This window comes from Anolis carolinensis, chromosome 4 (genome assembly GCF_035594765.1).
Source record: "Anolis carolinensis isolate JA03-04 chromosome 4, rAnoCar3.1.pri, whole genome shotgun sequence".
NCBI classification, from domain to species: Eukaryota; Metazoa; Chordata; class Lepidosauria; order Squamata; family Dactyloidae; genus Anolis; species Anolis carolinensis.
This window is the reverse complement of record NC_085844.1, coordinates 231,398,898-231,420,997: the sequence shown is the minus strand read 5'-3', so window position 1 is coordinate 231,420,997 and position 22,100 is coordinate 231,398,898. Positions and strand designations below refer to the sequence as shown.

At 39.9% G+C, this 22,100-nt stretch overlaps 1 protein-coding gene across 1 annotated transcript; it reads left to right on the top strand.

Moving 5' to 3' along the window:
- Positions 1-320: 320 nt before the first annotated feature.
- On the top strand, positions 321-19,398 carry zfp64 (ZFP64 zinc finger protein). The gene is made up of 6 exons (XM_003223982.4): positions 321-516; positions 3,253-3,486; positions 7,241-7,402; positions 10,702-10,764; positions 12,458-12,709; positions 16,492-19,398. Exons 1-6 carry the CDS (start codon positions 459-461, stop codon positions 17,778-17,780), a joined length of 2,058 nt encoding a protein of 685 aa, XP_003224030.1. The 5' UTR covers positions 321-458; the 3' UTR covers positions 17,781-19,398.
- The last annotated feature ends 2,702 nt before the right edge of the window (positions 19,399-22,100 follow it).

The window sequence follows — 22,100 nt, the reverse complement described above, 5'->3', positions numbered from 1 at the left end:
TTAGAAAGGTCTTCTCTGTCAATGAGTTCTAGGGGAGTCACCAAACAACAACTCCCAGTATCCCATAGAATTGCACCATTGCATTAATTCTATAGTGTAGATAAGGCATGGGCAAACCTGGGCCCTCCAGGTGTTTTGGACTTCAACTCCCACAATTCCTAACAGCCTACTGGCTGTTAGGAATTGTGGGAGTTGAAGTCCAAAACACCTGGAGGACCCAGGTTTGCCCATGCCTTCTGTAAGGGCAAGAATACTGCGGTGGCTTCAGCACCTACTACGGAGCATGCGCGTCCGCTCCGCCTCCGTCCCCGCCCTTTGAGCATTAAGTGGGGAGGGGGGGGGAACTCTCCAATGACCCGGCCTGCTTTTCCTTCTCTTGCCCTCGTTGGCTCGCCGGCGCAGTCCATTGCATAAGGGGAGAGGGAGAGCCGGCCTCGCCTTTTGCAAAAACCCAAGCTATGAACCCAAGTAGCAGCAGCGACGCCGCCGCCCAGCCCTTTGCAGGCCCCGTGCAATGTAAGTGCCTGCCTGGGTCTTATCCGCGCTCCCGGGCCCCGGGTTTGCAGAAGCCGGGCGGCGCTTGGGCTCAACCGGGCCCCGAAACCTGAGTAGCGGCAGAAGCGCGCGTTCTGGGCCCAGCCCGGGAACCTGGCTGAAGAAAGCGAAAGTGGGCCCGGGAACCTGGGTGGATGGGAAGAGGGAGACAGTGCAGAGATGCTCAAAAGAGGAGGAATTGGGTGAAATGGGTTGGAGAAGGGGCTTGGAGGGACCACAGTTGTTTTGCAAGCCTGTTTTTCAGTCCTTCGCTGCCATATAACTGGGGGGGGGGGTGCAGCCACACTGGGATTAAAGCAGTTTGACTCCACTTTAAATGAAATTAGGTCCTGGAAGTTGTAGGTTTGCAGAACTTTTGAGTCTTTTCTGCCAAAGAGTGTCAAACTACAACTCCCAGGATACCATAGCACAGAGACAGGGCAGTTAAAGTGGTATCAAACTGCATTAATTCTACAGTACAGATGCACCTTGAATAAATAGACCTGTTTGCTAGTGCTGGCATTCAAAGGCAAGCCTTATTGGATCAATGCAATGGGATTGTGGGAGTTGTAGGTTTGCAGGAATTTTGAGTCTTTTCTGCCAAAGAGTGCCAGACTACAACTCCCAGAATTCTATAGCACCAAGACATGACAGTTAAAGTGGTATCAAACTGCATTAATTCTACAGTGTAGATGCACCTTGAATAGATTGCTTGCTGGTGCTGGCATACAAAGGCAAGCCTATGCAGGGTGACCCCCTCAAATGTATGCATGCCTTAACAACATTCATAGTCCACACGCTATGCAAATAATAACAACAGTATAAGGGTCTGCTGCTTAAGACTTCAATATATCATTTTATAGGTTTTGAGAGTACCTTATTGAAAATAATTGGCACTAGGAAGTTTTTTGTTTGTTTGTTTGTTTTTGGTGTAGTTAATGCAGCTTGACGCCACTTAAACTGTCATGGATAATGCTATGGATTTTTTTTCATGTCAGGAGCGACTTCAGAAACTGCAAGTCGCTTCTGGTGTGAGAGAAAGGAACTTGCAAGGAACTTTACCATCCTTGTGGGAGGCTTCTCTCATGTCCCCACATGGCAAGCTGGAGCTGACAGAGGGAGCTAATCTGCATTCTCCCCAGAGAGAATGGCACAGGGGTTTAACCCATTGGGCTACCAGGGGCTCATTGCTATGGAATTATAGGAGTTGTAGGTTTGTAAGATTTTTAGTCTTCATGACCTTTCCCCCCCCCATAGGTTCCATCTTTTTATAATTTCCACTTTAGTATATGTCTGCATGCGTGTGTGTGTGTGTGTGTGTGTGTGCGCACACACACACCAGGAAAAGCTGACAAAGCAGGCATATCTGCTTTTCTTTCTGCTAAATGTTTATCTATGCTCAGTAAGGGTTTCTGGAAATATGCAGGCATGCACACACAGCTACAGGATTAGCTAGAGGAAAAGCAGCTCAGCTCAGCGATTTGAAATCCTCCATAAACATAAATAACAATATGTTTTATTTCCTAAATAACTGAAAATGGACATATTACGTCAAAGCCGAAGTTGATTGTTTGAAGAGTAATTTCTTTCAAGTAACTTCTAATGAATACCCATTGGAACATACAATGCTCCAGCCAGCAGTCCTTTGGAAACTATTTCATTGTACAGTTTGCCGGTTTGACTTTTGTGAATTTGATTAAAATATTCTCTAAGAATGTCTGAATGCTCCAATGCAACACTATGGTCAACTTCCACTAAATGCTAACCATAGAACCACGCTGGAGCACCTAGAGCAGAGCTGTCCAAACATTATAGAAATTGGGTGAGAAAGGTGGGATACAAATATTATAATAAATAAATAATAAATACATATGTATTTGTAGAATGTTTACAGTGTTTATGTGTTTTAATTATGCTGTAACTTGCTTCAAGCCCCAAAGAGAGGCGGATAAGAAATAAAATTAATATTACTATTTCATGTTGGTGGCACACTTTTTAGAAATGCATCATAGTAATCCTGCCAATCTAGCAGTTCGAAAACATGCAAATGTGAGTAGATCAATAGGTACCGCTCCAGCGGGAAGGTAACGGCGCTCCATACAGTCATGCCAGCCACATGACCTTGGAGGTGTCTACGGACCACGCCGGCTCTTTGGCTTAGAAATGGAGATGAGCACCAACCCCCAGAGTTGGTCACAACTGGACTTAACGTCGGGGGGAAACCTTTACCTTTACCTTTACCTAATTCAGCTTTATGAGCAAAGCGGAGGTTAAACCCTTATAAGAGATACAGACAATAACGAAATGTATGGGGACACAACATATCTCATAAAAACTTTTCATTTATATTTTTAAAAATATATGATTTATAAGATAATGATATGCATTTCCATGATTTTTGTCATTTCTTGTTACATTTGTGTGACAAGTACACACTGCAGTTGACACACAGTTTGGAAATCTCTGACCTAGAGATTCAAAGAGAGAACACTTTTCTAGGAATCTCTAGGTCCTCCAGTGCAATCATGTGGTCAACTTTCAGCAGTTATTAACCATAGAATTGTGCTGGACAACAGAGATTCCTGGGGAGGTTAAAGCAAATGCCAAATGGGTTTTTTATTCATGGTTTTTCCACTTTCATGGGTGTGCTACACCCCAACCCCAGTAAATGTGGAGGACTGGTTGTATTGTTTAATCTGATACATTGTGTTTTGGCAGTTCCAGGAGGCACCACCGTCCTAGTGGAACTCGCTCCTGATATCCACATATGTGGTCTGTGCAAGCAGCAGTTCAACAATCTCGATGCATTTGTTGCTCACAAGAGAAACAGCTGCCATCTGTCAGGTACAACTTCTGCAGCTGCTGGAACAGTACAGTTTGTAGCAGAGGAGACAGTGCCAGCAACACAAACCACGACCAGAACCATCACTTCGGAGACTCAAACCATCACAGGTATTGATCCAAGTGGCTTCCAAGCAAAAAAAAAATAGAGTTAAGAAAAGTTGGGGATTTTTTAGGGGTGGGGAGTTGCAACATTCACACCTGCCTGAAACAGAGGAGAGTTCTTTCTCCCACCCTGAACATTCCACAGATATATAAACCCCACTTGCCTAGTTTCCAACAGACCTCACAACCTCTAGGGATGCCTGCCATAGATGTGGGCGAAATGTCAGTAGAAAATGCTTCTGGAACATGGGCATACAGCCCGGAAAACACACAACAAACTGTAAATTCCAGAAAATATTAAAAATCTCATATTGTCCTTTTCAAATCAAAAGTTATTTTCATATATTCTTTTAGATGTGTTTTTGTTTGCCATGAAAGTACATCAGCCCTTTGTGTCCATGGACTCAGCCTCCATGAATTCCACCATCCCACAACTTGAAAATATGTTTTAAATCCATTAAACAAACTTTTATTTTGCCATTATATATAATTGAAGTCATTTGCTATTATATATAATGTGACCTGAGCACCCATGGATTTTAGTATCATCAGTGATTTCTGGAACCAAACTCCAGTGGATACCAAGAGCGCACTGTATAGTGTTTGATATGTCAGAAGTACAATTTATTCAGAGTATAATTTAAAATTACATGATGTCCCTAAGGCAAACCCAAGAGATTTCTTGGCAAGATTTATTCAGAGAAGGTTAGCCATTGCCTTCCTCTGAGGTTGGCAGAGAATGTTGTAGAATGAGTAGGCTTCTTAACAAAAGACCCTCCTCATAAACATATAGCAGAGTAACTGTTCTTTGGATTTTGTTTACTGTAGTGTATTTATTTTTATTGTATTGTTTAATGTGTTATGATTTGTTGTTTTATTTATATTTTGTTATATTGTATTGTTCTGGGCATGGCCCCATGTAAGCCGCCCCGAGTCCCCGTTGGGGAGATGGTGGCAGGGTATAAATAAAGTTTATTATTATTATTATTATTATTATTATTAACTTATTTGCAGCAACGTGGCCCAGCAACAGTAGCCAAATGTGATGAAAACAAAAAACCAAACCACACAGACCAATGTTAACTCTTCCTTAGGAAGCTTTTCTTTACAGCAAAATAATATGGTTGCACTATTTACAAGAACAAGGTTTCCATAACACAAATAAAGTTCTTTATACTTCTTTCTTTGCTTCCACGTTACACTTCTTTCTCATGCAGATAAACAGCTTCATTTTCACAGAGCCTCTTCTCACAATGAACTTACACAGCAGCCTTCACACTGGAGCTTCTCACACCAGGCCTTCAACCTGGGGCTTTCTCACACCAGACCTTCTCACACAGAGGCTTCTCTCACAGTGAAACCTACCTCACATTGAGGCGTTCTCTCACAATGAGGGCTACTAACACTGAGGCGTAAGTTACAGGCTGACCTGCTGATATAGAAATGCAGCTTTTGCTGAGTCATTGCATCCATTTACCCTTTCAGTGCTTGACTCACATTTTTGTAATTAAAAATACCTAATTAATTTTTAATATTTCTGACAAATGTGACTTAGGTTACTCAGTAGAGAGCCTACTGTTTACTGTTACCTGGAAGTGGCAACATAAAACTCTTCTACTCCATCAGCATCTGTTTCCAGGCACAATACAGAGATTTGGTTATGTCTTAATGCCTTATAATGGCTTTGGTGTAGGCCATATATGTCAAGTGCAAGGCCCGCGGGCCAGATTCAGCCCATCAATGCCAGGCAACATAATTACATTTATTCAGTCTTACAATTTCACCTGGCCCTTTGAAGGCAACCAGAAGGTGGATGTGGCCCTTGGTGAAAATGAGTCCGACATTCCTGTCCCAGACCATTTGATAGAATGTCTTCTGACATAAAACTGCCTTAATCTTAAGGAGGTTTTTCTTTCAGTCCCATGGTCTTCAGAGCTATGTTTAATGGAGATATAAGACAGGGTCTCCTTGGTGGTTTCCCCCATGTTCTGGAACTTCCTCTCTAGAGAATCTACATTCCTTGCTATCCCATTGATAAACATAACTCTTTGTTTTAATTTCCACTGAAGCATTTTAAGGAAAGGGCTTCTACAATGGTTCTGTATTGTTTTTAATTGTACTGTTTAAAGATATTTTAATATTTAAATAGCTGAATTGTTTTATGTTGTTTTTTGTATATTTTAACTGTAGTTATCTTAATTTGCAAGCTCTCTTGAGTCCCAATCTTAGGGGGAAAGTGGAATATAAATAAAGATGGTAATGATGATGTGGATAATGTTAATATTTAATCCTGAGATTTTTTTTTAACTTGAAGCAAGTCTCACCTGAGTTCAGTGGGCTTGCTTCCAATTAGGTGTGCATCTGTAGCTATGTGGGACTAATTTCTCAGTAATTATTTGCTTTAGCTATTTCCAGCATTTTAAATGATCCAAAGCATTCTCTTGGCAATGTACAAATAAAGTAAAAATGTAGAGATGAAACCAGTTCTGTATTTCTACTTGCACAGGCATACTTGATGGGGTGATCTCTCTGTGCAGCTTTAAAACTGATCTGAGGGTTGGACGATGCTTCAGAGAAGGTTTTTGCTGATGCACAGGAGAGAAAGAAAGGGGGGAAAACCTCAGTAGCAGCTGTAAGCACTATGCTGGACGTAAGCCATAAAACACAAAATTACAGAAAACAATTATATTGAAATAACATGGAATAAAATTAGAGAGTGTAAGAGTTTCCTGTAAAGTATGATCCCATAATAATAATAATAATAATAATAATAATAATTATTATTATTATTATTATTGATACGAAATCCAGCATATCTATTTTATTTGCTGTGTCATAATAAAATAGATGATGATGATGATGATGATAAAAATAATTTTATTTCTTACCCGTTTTTCCTAGTGGCTAGAAGCAGGTTACGACCTAGCTAAAAACACATTATATAAAATACACATATTAAAAATGTATTCTATAAAATACACAGAAGACATACTAAAATATTGTGAGTTTAAAATTCATGATTAAAACTGATTTGGGTAGGCCTGCCAGAAAAATTAGGTCTTCAGATGTGTTTGAAATTCCGACACCTCATTTAGCTGTCAGCACTCTCCTGGCAGGTCTTTCCACAGTCTTCTTGAAGCGGCTGATGGAAAGGTCCTCTGGGTGAAGGTCACCAGTTGGGTTCTGGTTGGTTGGAGTAAGCATCCTCCAGAGGACCTAAGTGTTCTGGGTGGATTGTAGATAACATGGACCCAAACCATTGTTTCACTTACTCACATCTAAACAAAATGTTCCCTAGGCATTTTCTAGGTTCAGCATAATTCAGTGGCATGCTTCTATTGGAAATTTACCATAAAGTTGTGCTGGAGGATCTAGAAATTTTAGGGATACATTTTATAGATTCTGCACCATGATCTGGAATGTTTCTTCTAGAAGTAATTAATTTCAATTGGATTCACTATTATCCATGGACTTGTGTTTCCACGTTAAGTCCAGGAACATATCCTCAATGGATGTGGTGGTCATACTGTATAATCTTTTGCTATAAACTTCCTAATTAACTAAAAAAATAGCTCCCGATTAATTTTAGTTGGTGAACTTTGCGACATTTCTCTCATTAGCAATACTGTACGAAGAAGGTTGCATCATGTTCTTGACATCAAACAGAGATCTTTGATAAGTTGCATGAGGGTTTAGAGAAGGTGTATCATTGTGCATAGCTCTGATGTTTTGGAAAACCTAGTCTCTTTGTGTTTCTCAGTTTCTGCACCTGAGTTTGTTTTTGAGCATGGCTACCAAACCTACCTTCCTGCTGAGAACAGTGAGCCTCAGACTACGACAGTTGTCACCACTCCACCAAAACCTCGCACCAAAAAATCCACCACGTCAGCAGCACAGAAAAAACTCAACTGCTGCTATCCAGGTAACATATATGTTGTCTATGTGCCTTGTGTTTATCCTGGTAAAATACTGAAACAGGCTGAATTCTTCCATCCTATCACATTTATCAGTTGTCATTTCTCAGTATATCAGCTAGGAGTTCCCCAGCATCCACTAACTTGGTCACTTGAGCTTCCAACGTCATAGAAGATGGCAGGCCGACTAACATCAACATTCTCTTTAAGAAATCTGAAGCACTGGAATTTCGGGATATTTGACATGATTGGAAAAGTGAATAGGCAGCTTTGTACTATTTTAGCTATTGATTAATACGTTCTAATCAATACAGAATGACTCCATATCAGTGGGGCAGTATCCCTAATTTCATTTACCTGCATGCAAAGAATTATTGCCAATTATTTATGGCTACAGCACGAGGATTTTGGATGAATGGATTTGTAACCATATGTTTTATATTTTTATATTGTTTTAATTGGATTTTCATTGCTATGTTTTAATTATGTGAAGGCATCAAATTGTTGCCAATTGTGTACACAGGCCTGAGTCCCTTCGGGTGAGAAGGGTGGGATATACATGTTGGAAATAAATAAATAAATAAATAAATTATGTTCTCTGGGTTCTCCAACACAATTCTGTGGTTTACATCCACCAGAGTAGGATCATAATGTTGTGCTGGAGGACTCATAATTCTTTCTGTGCATTTTCCAGGTCCTACAATGTAATTCTATGCCATGCTTCAGTCAGAAGACATTCATTTCAAGAGGGTTCTTCAGTTTCCACAGCAAATACAGGAATGTGTCCCCTGTCAATACAGAGTTTTACTGTATTTACACTCATATTATTCTCTTGGAGAGGAACATTACTTGACATTGAGGCCTCTTCTACACCACCATATAATTCAGATTATCAAAACAGATACGTTGTTGATTATCTGCCTTGATATTCTGGGTTATATAGCTGTATGGAAGGGCCCTGAGTCCACTGTCATATAATCTAGCTCAAAGCAGATCCCCTGGATGTTAAACACTTGTGCCAACAGGACTGCTGACTTGAAGGTTGGGTTGCTGACCTGAAGGTTGCCAGTTCGAATCCAACCCAGGGAGAGTGTGGATGAATTCCCTCTGTCAGCTCCAGCTCCATGTGGAGACATGAGAGAAGCCTCCCACAAGGATGATCAAAAACATCTGGGCATCCCCTGGGTAATGTCCTGACCAGATGTCCAATTATCTCACACCAGAAGCAGTTTCTCAAGTTGCTCCTGACACAAAAAACCCTGGATTTTATACGGCAGTGAAGAAGGGACTCTTGGTATGTTCGTTTTATACTGATTATCTGCAAGGAATCCATCATCATTCATAACACTATAAAATAATGACATGTTGAGGAATTCTATACATTTTAAACTTATCTGTGGAGGAAACTACTCTTTTCCAAAGGCATCTCTATACCTTTATCGGAACTATAGGCAGCTATTAAAACTTTTCTCATAACAGGCAACACACTCCAGTGTGCTATCAACTAGCCTGTCTGTCATTAGTATTATCAGGTATGCTACCTTTGGAACTGCATAATAGGCTGCTGTTTTATACAGCCATGTGTACAGCTCTATGGAATCAATTACAAACTGCTTGCCTTCTCTCTCTTTTGAACCTGCATATATACTGAAATCATTATTCCCCTCTGTTCATGTCTGATATTTTGTTATCAGCAAATTTCCTATAAATTTTTCTGGTCTTTGTCCAAGGTGACTACTCTTCCCATCATTGTGCAAGGCCATTTCTCTCATCCAGTGCAATAAGACTTTTACTACTCTTTCGACAGGCCACTAATCAAAACATATTCTCACTGGTGTCTGTTAACTATCTTCCATCACATATGACTGCGATTATTGCTTATAACATATACTTCTTTGGAGTTCCTTGTTTTTTTTTCTATACAACACTGGCATCATTTGCTGGATTCCTATCAAAGTTGCCATTCTTTGGTTGTAGAGGATACATCACCTATTATAGTACATTACCAAATATTTCTGTCATATCTTAAGTCAGCTGGGATAAATACACAGAATTGGCTTCCATATTTAATGCTACAAAGGCATTGATCACAAAATATGTATACTTTCCTTCCTTAATAACTTAGGGACTGCCTGTATTCATACATTCAAGATAAGCATTTGTGGAGCAGGGTCAAGAAAATGTCAGGATTCCTGTGTAATTACATATGTTTTCTTCTTGGTTCCTATACTATTTTATTGCATGCAAATCAAGCAAACCTGAGATTCAGGGGCTGCATTTTCAACCCAAACCCAAAGAAAAAAGAATAATACGATGCATGGAGTAGCTCCTGGTTTTTCAGCGGCTTATCCCTCCAGCCCAAAGGCTCATGGGACTTTGCAATTGTGAATTATTCTCTGAACTGTATTTACATTCCATCCACTGCTTGGCTGCTTCAAGAGATGGAAAGAGGAAATAAATTGGCAATGCTTAAATTAATTTTAATCAGCGGCATTGCCACAAAGTTCGAAGAAGATTCATGGAAGTGCTTTCTAATTAATTTATATAGCCATTGATCAAATAATCCTAAGTCATGAAAGGGGAAAAAATACCCTTCCTTGTATGATTAGGTCAGTTAACTTCATTAGAACATATATATTCATTGTTTCAGAACCTGTCTTTGCTTGGGAATCTTGAGTAAAATTTATGGTGTGTGGTGTTTTTTTTCTTCTTCTTCCCTGTGCTTATCTCAAATTGCAATTGTAAACCAAGAATAATACCTGAGTACCCCTGAGCATAAACAAAGGCAGAAGTGTGGTATAGTGAAATGCAACCCATTGCCTTCTAGATGTGTTAGATTCATACACATGGTGGCCAGCTGGCTAAGATGGGAGCTTCTCTCTCAACAAGGTCTGACCAGATCTTCACCTGCTGTACACATTAACTTCAAGTTGTTGTTGTTTTTATTTCATTTTCATTCATACTTCTCTTTCTATATTTACTACTGTATCTGCCTAAGGCATTGCGGGTCCTGTGTTAGCTGAGATAGAACACTGGATCAGGACCAAGAGATGTTTAGATTTTCATTCCCCTATGAGACTATCCATACTGCAGAATTATAGCAGTTTGGCAGCACTTTGAATGCAATTGCTCATTCCTATGAAATCCTGGGATTTGTAGTTTGTTGTGGCACCAGAGCTCTCGGACTCCAATCAGCATCCCTTCACCTGCCATGTTTCATAGGGGTGCTATGAGAAAAGGAAGTCACATTTCGAGGAAGTTTGAGCTACAGAATAAATACACGCTCTTATATTTTTTCCCCTTCTAGGCTGTCAATTCAAGACATCTTATGGTATGAAAGACATGGAACGGCATTTAAGAACACATACAGGTAAATATTTGATTTTAGAAAAACATAAATCTGTGAAGCCACTATGTATGGTAGCTTTCCAGAAGAAAAAGGGAAGATCAGAAAGACAGTGTGGACATAGCCATTGCTTGTTTCCTGACTGTTTACCACCTTTCTATGAAAAGTGGTCGTTACTTCTGGATTTCTGTAGAATATTCTACCAGCTCATGTTAGTGTGAGATTTAGTGGAGATGCTAGAGTTTACATTGCAAACTCATCTTGATTCTTAGAGATCAGAAACTGCCTACTGTCAAGAATGATCAATTTTGCCCATGGAGTTTGCCCGGGGGACACGGTAGCACAGTGGGTCAAACCCTTGTGTTTCTGAACTGCTGACCTGAAGGTTGGCAGTTCGCATCCGCAAGACAGGGTGAGCTCCCACTGTTTAGTTCTAGCTCCTGCCAACCTAACAGTTTGAAGGTTTCTATGGATAACGCAAGCTCCTTGGCTTGGAAAAGGAGAAGAGCACCTCCCCCAGACCCAGAGATGAGCACTGCCTCCAGAGCCAGAAATGAAAAGAGAAGCTTTTGCCTTTGTCTGTGTATTTGTATTCCAATGTATTTCATTGTAACAAGGCACTGAATGTTTGCTTGTGTTTGTTTATATGCTGGAATATAAATAAAGTATTATTATTAGTATGGATGAAGATCAGCTGATGTTGGAACATCATTCCCATGATTCTCCACCGACGACTAGAAATGACTAGTTGCAATCTAGGGATAATGGAAGTTGCCGTCCAATAATGTGTGAAGGGACATATGATCCCTTTCCTTGGTCTAGCTCAGTGTTGCTTTATTTGACTTCCTAAGGATCAGGATAACCAGCAGTAAGTCTCATTACAGCTCAGAGAAAGATCTTCCCTTCTCCTACTTCCTGACATCTTTGTAACCAGAGGTAGAAGTGATTAATTTCAGGACCGTATACATGTCTTTTTGAATTAGACATATGGATTAATTATCTGTGTTGAAAAGATTAAATACTTCAAAATGTAAAAAGAGTAGACACATATTTGGGGGGAGGGGAGATGTGACTATTTAGTTGTCCCTAACATAAGAGGGAAATGTTTAATAAACAGATATATCAAAAGTTATGCATGAATTAATCTGTGCACTTACCTGATTTGCTGAAAGAAAAGCAAATGGCATGGAGTAAATCCCATCCAGGTAATCTTTATTACAATAGGGGAAAGATACCCACCCCTTTTGTGTTTTGTCTATTGCAGGGGTTGGCAACTGCAGTGAGTTCAGAAGCAAATAGTCTGTTCCTGAGATCTTTTGAGGGCCATATGGACTACCAAAAATGAAAATGCAAAAGAAATCGTTATTTTAATGTTAGAGAGCAGGGGCCCCTGCTACCTATTTAAAAGGTGCATTTTGACTCCTGGGGGCTTCCACATGCCAGTTCACTCTTTGGAGGGCCACAAAAAGTCACTTCATGGGTCTGAAGATAGCAACAAAAGCATTCTTAGACCCCTTCTACTCTGCCAGATAATCCAGGTTAACCAAGCAGAAAATCCACATTATCTGATGTGAACTGGATTATTTTAGCCTATAATCCAGTTCCAAGCAGATAATGTGGATTTTATAGGGCTGTGTAGAAGGGACCTTAGAGAGCCCTACTTTGCCCATTCCCAATCTATTGCAATTCACCTGCAGTGCCCATTTTTCTTCTGTAGGTGACAAGCCCCATAAATGTGAAGTTTGCAGCAAGTGCTTCAGCCGCAAGGATAAGTTGAAAATGCACATGCGATCCCACAGTGGAGTGAAGCCCTACAAGTGTAAAGACTGTGACTATGCAGCTGCCGAGAGCAGCAGCCTCAACAAGCACCAGCGCATCCATTCAAATGAGCGTCCTTTTAAATGCCAGATCTGCCCTTATGCCAGTCGAAACTCCAGCCAGCTCACCGTTCATCTCAGATCCCATACAGGTAATTCAGGGGTGTTTTCTAGCATATTGGCTTCACTCAGGAGCAAGAAGGTTTTGCAGAAGGAAAATGCATTTTGTATATACAGTACACCCCCCATATTAATAGGGGATATTAATGAAGTCCCAGACTTCATGCGGATATGTGAAACTGGGATAATATTAAAATGTATTGAAGTGAAAAACATCTGACCCAAGAATACCATAGAATCGCACTGAAGGACCTAGAACATTCTGAAGGAGGACATATTTGATTGGATATGGAGCAATGAAATAATGGATACCAGTCCTGCGGATATAGAGGTTGTACTGTAGGGCAAAAACAATAGAACCAAAGAAAGGCTATTCATAGTGACATCAGCAAAAATGGAACAACCAGAAATTAAGCAAATAAATTTACACAAGCAACACACATCTCAAAAAAATTCAAATGGAGGAGAAAAGTGTAAGTGTGTGTTTATGCCTTCAAGCAGCTTGTCAATTCATGGCATAGGTTTTCCTAGGCCAGAAATACTCAGAGATGGATTTGCAAGTTCCCTCCTCTGAAACATAGCTTACAACACTTGGTATTCATTGGCAGTTTTCCATCCAAATACGAAGCAGGGCTAATGTTGCTTAGCTTCCAAGATCAGATGGGATTTGAGGCATTTAGGGTGTTCAAGTCATGACAGCTAATGGACATGTGCTGGTGCATAAATAAAGGAGGAGCCTAATGAGTTCTCTAGCCTTGTAACCTTCCGCTCTTTGGAAATATAAGGCCACAAAAAAGCCATTTATGGTGTCTGTCTTCTAGATACCATATCACAGAAATATAATTTTACTGCACGTTCATTGCAAATTGCAGAATTTTTTCTCTGAATCAAAATTAAAATGAATGCTAACTTTTGAACACGAGGAAGTCACTAGAAGTTGCAACTATATTATGTGCCTCAAAATATTTATTAACTTGATTACATTCCCAACATCTTGCTAAACTAGTCAGGTTTTTATTTTGCTTTAAAGGCAGTGCAGTGTCCATTATGTAAGAACCAGCCATTATTGATTAACTAATCGCAATTTTAAATCTAGCAAATTAGTCCACATGCTGTACTTAGTTTTTTATTGATTATAATGTATAGAGATTTCTAAATCTCTACTGAATGGAACAATGGGAGTCTAGGGAGGGTTCTTTGTAAATGTAACACAGTATGACCCCCTTATCCATGGGGAGATGTTCCTGGACTTAAGGAGGAAATGTGAAATCACAATGAAATCATACTATAGCATGCTTGAGGACCTAGAAAATATCTTGAGGAAATATCTCTCTAGCATTTCTTGGTCCTCCAGTGCAACTTTATGGTCAACATTTGGTAGATGCATATCATAGAATCATTTGGGACGAGTTAGAAAATGCCTAGAGAACATCTGGGGAAAGGCGGGAGATGGGTAGTGAAATCAAGGATACTGGATACCATACTAGATTCACTGAAAAGCCAGTGTAGGGATACTGGTGTAATAGACTAGCCATGTTAAAGTTCCTAAGAATTGTGTTTGCAGATGGCCATAAGTATCTCACCACTTCAGACTTTCTCTAAGTGTTGTCTGTATGATAATTGTTTGAATCATGATGGCTGGAAACATTTTTAAAAAGCTTAAAAGGGCTTCATCAGAACCAAGCTGCACTTCCAGAATCTGAAGAGTGTCTTGCTCTGATCTGTGAGGCCAGGGGCTTGAGATGAAGCATGAATAACGGCTTCTTAGATGTGGCATTTTCAGAAGGCCACACTGCTGGTGTTTATACTAAGGTTGGTGAATGCAGGTGCTGTTTATTACAAGCTCTTTCTCTGCTCAAAGATAGCACTCAGGATATTTTGAGAGTTCCAGATTGTGAAATTCAGCCCTTTTCATATAATTGTATTTCTTAGTTTAATCTGCAAAGTAAGGATTTTTTTATTTTTCTCGCTTCTTGGGTTTGGATCCCCCAGACCTTTAGCTCAGCATCTTCCATTCTCTGCTTATTTCTCTAAAATTTCTCGCATGGATGATTTTTCTTAGCTATGAGCTCCTTTGGATTTTCTTTTTCTTAAGCTTTCTTTGCCACAGTCACATATTGTAAGTTCAGTGGGATAAATCTGCAACTCAGAGCAATCTCTGAATTAGAAAACTAAGTGTATTGCTAACATTTAGACTCTCTGATTGCTTTTTTTTAAAGTACAGTTTGGCATCTGAAATTGGGGCTCTTGCAATACATACTGCATCAGACTTTCATCAGGAAAATTGATTAAAATCCAGTAATTTATTTCCAGTGCAGATCTTAAGCATGCATATCTGGAAGAACCAGCTTGCAAAATTCACTGAACTGGCAGTCTGTGTGTCTTCATTAATAAAATGTATATTATAAACATTTTATACCCAGGTTCTCAATTATTAAACAGACACATGGATTAGCACAGTATGTCGCATCATGATTTGAAAAATCTTCAGCTGTATCAGTGAAATATGGAGCCAGTTAAACAAATTATGCATACATTTTTACAGTCTTCCATTTATGTAGATTTATAAAATATTAACTGGTAAGGTAAATTAAGCCATATGTGTCATGATTATTAAAGAACAGCAATGTTCATTGAACTAAGGACCTCCCTACATTTTTTTCTCTTTTAAATGTCACCCCCATGGTTCATTTAAGATTTTCTGTGTGTGTGTGTGTGTGTGTGTGACATCATTCAAATAGCTGGCATCAGGAATCAATCCTGTTTTGCAAGGTAGTACTAGAAGTAACTAGCTATTCTTAGCTAAATGAGAACCCATAATTCCTACTGTGAAGGTATCAATACTACCAATTTTTGCATTATACTGCTATGGAGATTAGGCAAGTTATTGCCAGCCAAGGAGGCATAACCCTGCCAAAAGAGCTAATATAATGTTTTATCTGCAAATTGTTATGCAGGGGTTTATCTTATATTCTCATTTACATTGGCATGCTTCATGTATGTCTTGCTTTGCTGAGTTTCACTTTCTTTCCTTTTTGAAAGAATGTGTATTTTATGGCAGTTTTTAATGTTAGCATAACAAATATGAAACATGTATAGCAAACTAACAATCAAACCCTTTTCAAGGATATTATAAGAAAGCACAAAATGTTGTTCTGAATCATAGAATTATAGAGTTTGAAGAGACAAGGGCCCTATGATATAATATTTCTACATTTCTAAGTACAGATGCAGCTCTTTGCTCCCTGCTGAATTGTGTATGTAGATGCTAGGCAAAGATAGGCAAGCACCATCATTCTCGACAACTCCCATCATCCCCTGATCATTGACATTTTGGTCTGTTTGTATAGAAATGTCCAAAGGCTAGAAACAGAAGAAATCAGAACACATAGATTACGTAACCCAGAGCAAGGAGGACAAATAAAACCATAGAATTGGAAGAGACCACAAGGGCCAACCAGTCCAGCCCCCTGCTATGCAGGAATTACAGCCTTCCCGACAGAGGGCCAGTCAGCCCCTATTTAAAAACCTTCAAATAAGGAGATCCCCACACTCCAAGGCAGTATAATTCCACTGAAAAACAGCTCTTACTATCAGGTCTTTCTAATGTTTAAGTGGAATCTCTTTTCCTGTAGTCTAAATCCATTGCTCTGTGTTCTGCTCAGTAGCAGAAAACTCCCACCTCAATATGACATCCTTAGCTATTATGTCCTCTCTTAACCTTCTCTTCCCCAAACTAAACAACATATTTTACCTGCAAAAACTGTATTTCTTATACCAGGTAACCCTAATGCAGAATATGTCTTCCCAACAGGAGATGCTCCATTCCAGTGCCGTCTCTGTAGTGCCAAATTTAAAATCAATTCAGATTTGAAGAGGCACATGCGCGTACACACCGGGGAGAAGCCCTACAAATGTGAGTTCTGCGACGTGCGCTGTGCAATGAAAGGCAATTTGAAATCACACATCCGCATCAAGCACAGCATGGAGAATGCCTTGCGATGCCCTGAGTGCGAGTTCCAGTGTGGGAACAAGACCAGTCTCCGTCAACACCTTCGCACCCATCAGCCTGAGCAGGCAGTGAAGTGCCCCGAATGCAACTACTCCTGTTCCAGTAAGGCCACCCTCAAGGTCCATGAGAGGATCCACTTCAAGGACCGCCCATTTAAATGCGAGTTCTGCCCCTTTGACACTAAACAACGGAGCAATTTGACCACCCACCTAAAGAAAGCCCATCGGGAGAAGGTCAAGGTCAAGAAGAAACCAGTTGATAAGATGGAAGGAGATCGGCTGAAGGAAGGCAGCTCCAGGCAAGTGGCCAAGTTGGAGGCCAAGAAGGCATTCAGATGTGATCTCTGTGAGGCCTCATTTGTCCGAGAGGATTCTCTGAGGAGCCATAAGAGGCAGCATGCTGAGTATAATGGGAACAATAATATTGAGCAGCCTGTTCTTCACTTCCAGATAGACTCTGCTAGGCAGGTTGGTGCCCCTATTACTGTCAGCCATCTCCAGGTTCCACTACATGCTTCAACTTATGATGAAGGACAGGTCAAGATCATTGTTGGACACCAAATGTCTCAGGCCAGCAGCCTGGTGCAGGCAGCTTCTGTCAATATTGTGCCTCCTGCCTTAATAAGCCAAACCGAAGAAGATCTCTCCAGTAATAGCCAGCTGCAGATCCTTCAGCAGGTGAACTTGCTTGCTCCACCACTTTCAGCAGGATCCCAAGTGGAAGGTATTTCAGTGGACCAGTCAACAGTTCTCCTTGGAGCCCATGATCAAGTAGATGGGAGTGCGCCAAGCCAAACTCTTATCCCTACAATTCCTGTAGGGAGCCATGACGTCTCGGCAAGCCAGACCTTCATTAATGGCACTGGGATCACCTGCTCAGACTTGGAAGGGCTCAATGCTTTGATTCAAGAAGGAGCAGGAGAAGTGACTGTGGTGACCGATGAGGACCAGAGCATCTCAGTGTCAACTTCCACTCACCCACCCATCTTTTCCTCCTCTTCTCACCCAGATGTGCCAAAGCAAGGCTACTCCATCATTCAAAGTGGGGTCCATGCAAGTTTGTTGTGTCCTGCAGACTCCATCCCAGATTAGTCAAAGAAAATACATCAGAGCTCTGTGAGCTATATTACACTTGACCCAGAAAATGTATTCTAGTTTAGGCTGCCGAGTTGAACAGGCAAAAGCAGCCCTGTTGACAAAACCCAAGTCTAATTTTGTACAGTCTACATTCCTGGAAATAATGCATAATGCATGTCCTTTCACAAAGCTCAACGCATGTATATAACAGGTCCAGAAGTGTTGCCACTTTCAGGGATCGGGAGTATGATCGGGTTCTCCAGATTGATACAAAGTATATGTTTTCCACTATAGTACAAACCCACAAAACCAGTCCTTGCAGTTTAACCTAACTGCATCTGACTACAAGTTCTCTAGGAAATTTCTAGGTCCTCCAGGCAATTATATGGCATGCTTCTACCATAGACTTGCCCTGGAGGACCTAGAAAATTCCTAGAGATAATTCCAGGGATTTTCTAGTTTTTCCAGGGCAAGTTCCAGCAAAATTCATTCATTTCAATAGGTCTTTTAAGATGACTCTGTAGGAACCTCCAACTGGAGTCATTCATTTCAATAGGTCCTCTAAGGTGACTCTGTGGGAACTTCCAACTGAAGTCATTTATTTCAATTTGCTATTATTCACTGTTGTTTCTACAGTACATGCAGAAATATATCCCCTATGGATATAGAAATCGTACTAATATAGCTCCTTGGGTTTTCCCAGATTTTACCAATTGTTGCCTCTACATCCACTCATTTCATTGTTTTTGAGGAATATTTACAGTGATTTCTTGGGTCATAAATGGAGGAGTGTTTTGCTGACGTCCTCTGGTTTGAAAGACAGGTTTTCTAATTCTTAAAGTTATAGTCTACAACTGCTATTTCATTATGCACTATATTTTGTTAAGTTTTTTCAAAAATTGAAAGAGAGAATGAGAGATGAGAAAGAAAGGAAAAGAAGCTTCTTATTTGTTTCAATATGTTTCAAAATTAAAAAGAAAGCTATTCCAATGTTTGGAATAAATTGTTGTAGCCAATACTAGAAAATAGTCTTGAGACAGAAAAAAATGTTATTTAAATATTTTAAATAACCTGGGGCTGGCAGCAATAAATTCATAACTTCTTAGAATGTTTGCCCCATCTGTGGATTTGGTGCCACTCAGTGGCAATAGCCTTATTGCAGAAGGCTCAGCTTTACCCTTGATTATTTGACATCACTTTTTTGCTATGCAGTAATGTTTTGTACCCCAGTAATGGTACTAATTCATTTTTAGTACTTCCTGCTCTAGTTGGCAGAGTTAGCCTTAAAGAAATAGTATTTAAAATACATTGCATTGGAATGATCTTAGAGATTTACAGACAGTTTCGGCCCTAGCGCATAGTAGACCCTTCTCTTTTGTAAGGGTGAGTGAGAAAATGCAGATGCAATTTTTTTTACCTCATTGAATGCCTCTTTAGGAATTTAGATCCTCCAGCACAACTCTATTGTCAACTTATTAGAGAGAATATATTAATAAAATTCATTAATAATCAAATCCCCAAGAGTGAAACCTGCAAATGTAGAGGGTCAACTGTAGGGTGATTGTGATCCCTAATATTACATTGGTTGCTATGTTACACAAAGCAAATCTAATGAAATTTGTGGAAGAATATATTTGAACTGTTGTTTGTGTTTCTTTTAAATCATGTTTAATTTATAAACAATAGTTTTGATGCTTTTAAAGAATGGAGCAACTTTTAAAGTCTTGTGCTCAATTTTACAAAACGTATAAGCCTTCAATGTATTGATAGAGAAAGAGATATTCAGTGGATATAGGATAGTTTATGAAATGGTAATTTTGCTTCTTTACATTCAAAAGTAAATTGACATGCAGCAGTAAGAGAATCCCCAGTTGATAGAAAATATAGGAGTAAGTATCCATCCCAAAAACTGACTTAAAGCAAGGAATCAAAGCAGTTGATTTGTTTTTTGAATATCAAGTATTCTGTATCAGGACTGGAGAGGTGGGAGACTTTTGGAACCAGAGACTAAACCAGAACTATGTGCTATTGTCCACTCCAACCAAATATTTGCATGCTAAAGGGAAGGTATATTCCGTGCACATTGGAGACCATATTTTGTAGCCTCCAGTATGATCATTTCAGTTATTTTGAACATGGCCCAAGTGTTTTCTGCGGTTCGCAGGGCAGTAGAACATTGTTACCCACTGCCACAAAAAAGGAGTGGGGGAATTTTCCCCCAGTAATATTTCATTCATCTCTTTGTTAAATAAGTGTTGGAAGAAAAGCGGCATAAGGAGAAATGCATCATTTTTTATCATCTGTAGGTGGTGCTAGAACTCAAGTTTGAGTTCTTTCTTAATTCTCTTAAGGGAAAATATTAGGAATGAATTAAGAAATCACAAGTGAGTTCTAGCATAATCTATTTACAACAGTTCCAGTATGGTGTTGTGGTTTGGGTACTGGACTAGGACCCTGAAGGCAGAGGGTTCGGTTCCCCACTTAGCCATTGAAACCCACTGGATGACCTTGGATAAGTCACAGTCTCCTAACCTCAGAGGATGGCAATAGCATAGCCCCCTCTCAACAAATCATGACAAGAAAATCTCATGATACATTTACCTTAGGGTTTCCATAACTCAGAAATTGAAGGCACACCACAGCAATCGTTTTTTCCCCCCTGAGAGATGAAACCTGGTATGGTTTTCTTGTTTTAAGACTTTATGTAAGGGATCCCCAAACTAAGGCCAGTGGATCAGATGTGGCCCTCCGAGATCATTTACTTGGCACCTGCCCTAAACTTTAGACTTAGGGTTGCTCTAAGTTGAAGGCATACATCATACCTAATTAACTTGACTAACCTATCAACCCAAAGCAGGCCTACACTTCTCACTGAAATACTGGTAAGTTTATATTTGTAAAATTGTTCTTTGCTTTAAGTAGTGTATTGTTCTTCCATGGGTTTTTGCAGTACAAATAAGATATATTCAGTGTGCATAGGAATTAGTTCATGTATTTTTCAAACTATTGTTTGACTTCCCAACTGTCTGAGGAACCATGAACTGACTCTCTGTTTAAAAAGTTTGAGGACTCCAGTTTTATGTGCAGGTGTTAATTTTTTTAAAAAAACAAACTTCTTCCTAAACAAAAGTGTACCAGCCCACTTGTACTCAGTGATTCAGTTACAAGATTTTGCTTCCTTAAGTAGTTGCCAGGGCAGCTTTTTGGAAATGGTATAAAACAGAAATGCTAGTGGCATAGGTACATACACATATACAGTAGAGTCTCGCTTATCCGACATTCTGTCTTATCTGATGCGCCCCCCCTTTTCCTCTAGCATTTCCCCTTCAATTAAAGGAGCACTCCCCAACTCTCTTCCCAATATGTGAAAAAAGGCAAGATGAGGAGGGAGGAAAGGGGGAAAAGAGGGCAGGACCGGAAGCAGAACTGTCCTCCATCTGATTTCCATGTTCCTCTTCCGCATCTGGGCACTTCCTACTGGGCCACTCTAGTCCAGTTAGTATTCTAGGTGTCTAGCACAATGTCAGACAGGTAACAGTAGGAGACTCTATTATCCGTCATTTTCGTTTATCCAATGTTCTGTCAGCCCGTTTATGTTGAACTCTTCTGTATATTTAAAAAGGCAGCATTTCAACGTAAAGGTAAGTTAGGAACTACACATGTATCTAACATATCAAGGAAGGTTTCAAACACCTTATGTCAATTTCCTTGCTAGATATCAAAAAAAAGATGAATGGGTGGATTAATAGTTTCTTATGACTACTTAAAACAGACATGGGCAAACTTCGACTCTCCAAATGTTTTGGACTTCAGCTCCCAGACATTTTCACGACAGCACCACAGGTACTCCAAGTGGCCAGCTTCTGTTTAACTTTATATTTTTAAATACATTATAACTGTACCCTCAATTCGCTTCTGGCACTATAAATCAATAAAACTCCAAGGAATCCTAGCCAGTTTTCCAGCTGTCAGGAGTTGTGGCAGTTGGAAGTCCATAACACCTGAAGAACTGAAGTTTGCCCATGCCTGATCTAGAACGAATGCAGTTTGACACACTTTACTGCTATGGCTTGATGCTATGAAATCATGGGAGTTGTCATTTGGTGAGGTACCAACACTCTTTCGTGGAGAAGTCTAAAGACATTGTAAAAGATTCCATGGCAGTTAAAGTGGTGTCAAACTACATTAATTCTGCAATGTAGATGCACCCTTAGTATGACCAAGAAACTCAACCTTGGGCAGGATTATTCAATTGAGAACTTGTTGACTTGGGCTGGAAATCTTATTTTTAGCATGTTGCTTCTAATCCAGGTTGAAGATCTCTCACGAAAACAG

Bases quoted from the DNA above. Each gene is read 5' to 3' on its own strand.
- zfp64 (XM_003223982.4), top strand. From the start codon at position 459: ATGAACCCAAGTAGCAGCAGCGACGCCGCCGCCCAGCCCTTTGCAGGC. The intron at 517-3,252 runs GTAAGTGCCTGC...GTGTTTTGGCAG, and splicing joins CTTTGCAGGCCCCGTGCAAT to TTCCAGGAGGCACCACCGTC. The intron at 12,710-16,491 runs GTAATTCAGGGG...TCTTCCCAACAG, and splicing joins TCATCTCAGATCCCATACAG to GAGATGCTCCATTCCAGTGC.